The sequence below is a fragment of the Cervus canadensis genome, chromosome 13, assembly GCF_019320065.1.
Source record: "Cervus canadensis isolate Bull #8, Minnesota chromosome 13, ASM1932006v1, whole genome shotgun sequence".
Classification (NCBI taxonomy): Eukaryota; Metazoa; Chordata; class Mammalia; order Artiodactyla; family Cervidae; genus Cervus; species Cervus canadensis.
Genome location: NC_057398.1, coordinates 69,358,182 through 69,361,605, shown reverse-complemented (window position 1 = coordinate 69,361,605; position 3,424 = coordinate 69,358,182). Strand labels below are relative to the sequence as shown.

At 41.0% G+C, this 3,424-nt stretch overlaps 1 protein-coding gene across 1 annotated transcript; it reads left to right on the top strand.

Annotated features, from left to right (window-relative positions):
- Nucleotides 1-769: 769 nt before the first annotated feature.
- LOC122452127 (dihydroxyacetone phosphate acyltransferase-like) lies at nucleotides 770-2,909 on the top strand. Its single transcript, XM_043485536.1, is given in 1 exon segment — nucleotides 770-2,909. A coding segment is annotated over 1 exon segment (2,037 nt). The 3' UTR covers nucleotides 2,807-2,909.
- Nucleotides 2,910-3,424: the final 515 nt, after the last annotated feature.

Here is a 3,424-nt window from a genome sequence, read left to right as displayed (position 1 = left end):
GCTTCAAGGGCTGGAAACTGCTGACCTTGTTACCTGTATGATGAAATTGGGAAATAAGTTTGGTAGGAGAAAATTGTTCATGTGCAAAGCCATAACAAACCATTTATTTTTCATTATTGCATTCCTACAGAGTAACTCTTATGCTTTATGTAATAATCTAATATTTCTTGATTTGAATTTACTTTCATTAAGTATATCCAAATAATTCTCAGAGCTATACACATATTTCATCCTTTGCAGAGGATGGGATAGTGGATGGCATAACTGACTTGATGGACATGAGTTTGAGTAAGCTCCAGGAGTTGGTGATGGACAGGGAAACCTGGCGTATGGCACTCCACAGGGTGGCAAAGTGTAGGACATGACTGAGTGACTGAACTGAACTGATACACACATAGTAAATATCACACATAGTACGGAATCAATAACTTCAGATAATCAAATCATCTTTAAATTTTTATTTTTATGCTTTTCCTTTGATATTAAAATTAGGATGGAATCAACTTTGAATCTCATGATTTTGGTATAGTTTGATTTTCAAAGAGGGAACAGATACAATCATGAGAGTCCAGAAAATTCTGTGAGAGAATAAATTCTGGCTTCCGTCCTGGTTAAGATGGCGGCACCCGGGGTCATGTGGAGCGGGCCGTAGAGAGTGCTGCCGCCCTAGGCGAGGTCGGCCGCCCCGCGTGGAAGAACCGCCCACAGCAGCAGCACCACCACTGCTTAGCAAAGAATCCCAGGCCACACCCGCGATAGCAGCTGCAGCATGGATCCTTCCGGTTCATCCAACTCTTGTTTCTCCGACGGCTCCACCGGTCCCGGGGCTGTCGTGCTCCTCTACTGGAAAGAGCTCAAAAAGTGGGATGAGTTTGAAGATGTTTTAGAGGAGAGGAGACATGTCAGTGACTTGAAGTTTGCAATGAAATGCTACACACCTCTTTTCTATAAGGGAATTACTCCTTGTAAGCCAAGTGATATTAAATGTAGTGTTCTCAATTCAGAAGAGATTTATTATGTCATTAAACAGCTTTCCAAGGAATCCCTTCAACCTGTCGAGGTCCTCCGAGAGGAAGCTTGTGAGATCCTGGATGAAATGAGCCACAAGCTGCGGCTAGGAGCCATTCGGTTTTTTACCTTTGCCCTGAGTAAAATATTTAAACAGATTTTCTCAGAAGTGCGTGTAAATGAAGAAGGGATTCAGAAACTACAACGAGTCATCCAGGAGCATCCAGTTGTCCTGCTGCCCAGTCACCGAAGCTACATCGACTTTCTGATGTCGTCTTTCCTTTTGTACAACAATGACTTACCTGTGCCGGTCATAGCAGCAGGAATAGATTTCCTGGGAATGAAGATGATTGGCGAGCTGCTGCAGATGTCAGGGGCTTTCTTCATGCGGCGCACCTTTGGTGGCAATAAACTCTACTGGGCCATGTTCTCCGACTATGTGAAAACCATGTTACGGAATGGTTATGATCCTGTTGAATTTTTCCTCGAAGGGACAAGAAGCCTGTCTGCCAAGGCATTGACTCCAAAATTTGGTCTCCTGAATATTGTGATGGAACCATTTTTTAAAAGAGAAGTTTTTGATACCTACCTTGTTCCAATCAGCATCAGTTACAATAGGATATTGGAAGAAACTCTGTATGCATATGAGCTTCTAGGGGTTCCTAAGCCGAAAGAATCTACAGCTGGATTGTTGAAAGCCAGGAGAATCCTCTCTGTGAAGTTTGGAAACATCCATGTGTACTTTGGAGACCCTGTGTCGCTTTGATCTCTGGCCAATGGAAGGATGGGTCGGAGCCGCTATAACTTGGTTCCCAGATACATTCCTCAGAAACAGTTAGAGGAGATGCACACCTTTGTTACTGAAGTTGCCTATAAAATGCAGCTTCTCCAAATTCAAAACCTGGTCCTGAGCCCTTGGCCACTAATAGTCGCTGTCCTGCTTCAGAACCGGCCATCCATGGACTTTGATGCCCTGGTGGAAAAAACCTTATGGCTGAAAGGCTTAACCCAGGCCTTCTGGGGGTTTCTTACTTGGCCTGATAACGAACCTGCAGAGGAAGTTATCCAGTCCAGCATTCTTCTGTATTCCAACATCGCCAGCCTTGTCAAAGATTGGGTGATTCTGAAAATGGAGTGCAGAGACTCGGAACTGGTGGATGGACTCATGTCTCAGCATATCACCCTCCTCATGTGCTTGGCATATAGGAACCAGCTGCTCAACATTTTTGTCCGTCCTTCCTTAGTCGCTGTGGCATTGCAGATGACACCTGTGTTCAAAGAGGATGTCTACAGTTGCTTTCGCTTCCTATGCAGTGTTTTTTCTGATGAGTTCATTTGTCTTCCAGGAAATGAACGAAAGGACGTTGAAGAAGGCTGTTACTTGCTTTGTAAGAGTGAGGCCATACAAGTGATGACAAGGGACATCCTAGTTACAGGAAAAGGAAATACTGTGTTAGAGTTTTTAATAGGGCTCTTTAAACCTTTTGTGGAATCTTATCAGATAATTTGCAAATACCTCTTGAATGAAGAAGACTACTTCACTGAGAAACAGTACTTCATAAGAGTTAGAAAATTCACAAGTCAGCTTCTTGATCAAGGTGTCTCACAGTGTTATGATGTATTATCCTCCGATGTACAGAAGAATGCCTTAGGAGCTTTTGTGAGGCTCGGTGTGGTGGAGAAGAAGAAGGTAAATAATGATTATATATTTAACGTGAATGAACCTGCCACAACAAAGTTAGAAGAAATGTCTGGTTGTAAAACACCGGTAGGAAAACCAGCAACTGCGAAGCTTTAATGATTGCCAAATGGTTCGGAAAAATTGATCTTGTTATTTCTCTCATTCATGGACTCGTATTACAACAAAGAGGGAAGTAAAGGAAGAGACCCATCTTCTCATCCTTTATAAGGCTTCCAGAACAGTGGACTCAGTACAGAGGGAAAGCCATCAATTTAAGCAGTCAGTGAAATCTCTTCCACAATGATTAAAAAGACATTTGTGTCCAACCCTGTGTGTGTTTTTAAATAAAATAGGCTTTTGGAAACATGTTTGGAAATACAAAGCCTAGCTTCTATTTCACTAACACTTTCAATTTATTACATGTATTTAACTGTTATGTTGACTTCTGAATTAAAATGCAGCATCAACTCTAAAAAAAAAAAAAGAATGCATTCTTCTTTATTCAGAATAAGACTGTTTACTTGCTTGAACAAAGTTTCCAAAATAGAATCATTTCAGTAGAAAAATAAACAATGGGAGTAATAAGGTTAATATAAAAGACATAAAGAAAATTTAAGTTTATGTAAATTAAATAATGATATTTTGTGTGGTAATTTTATTGAGAATCATAAACTCTGAAGACTTAGACCCCTGTGCAGATTTTCTAAATTTTTATATCTAATGCTGAAAGATGCA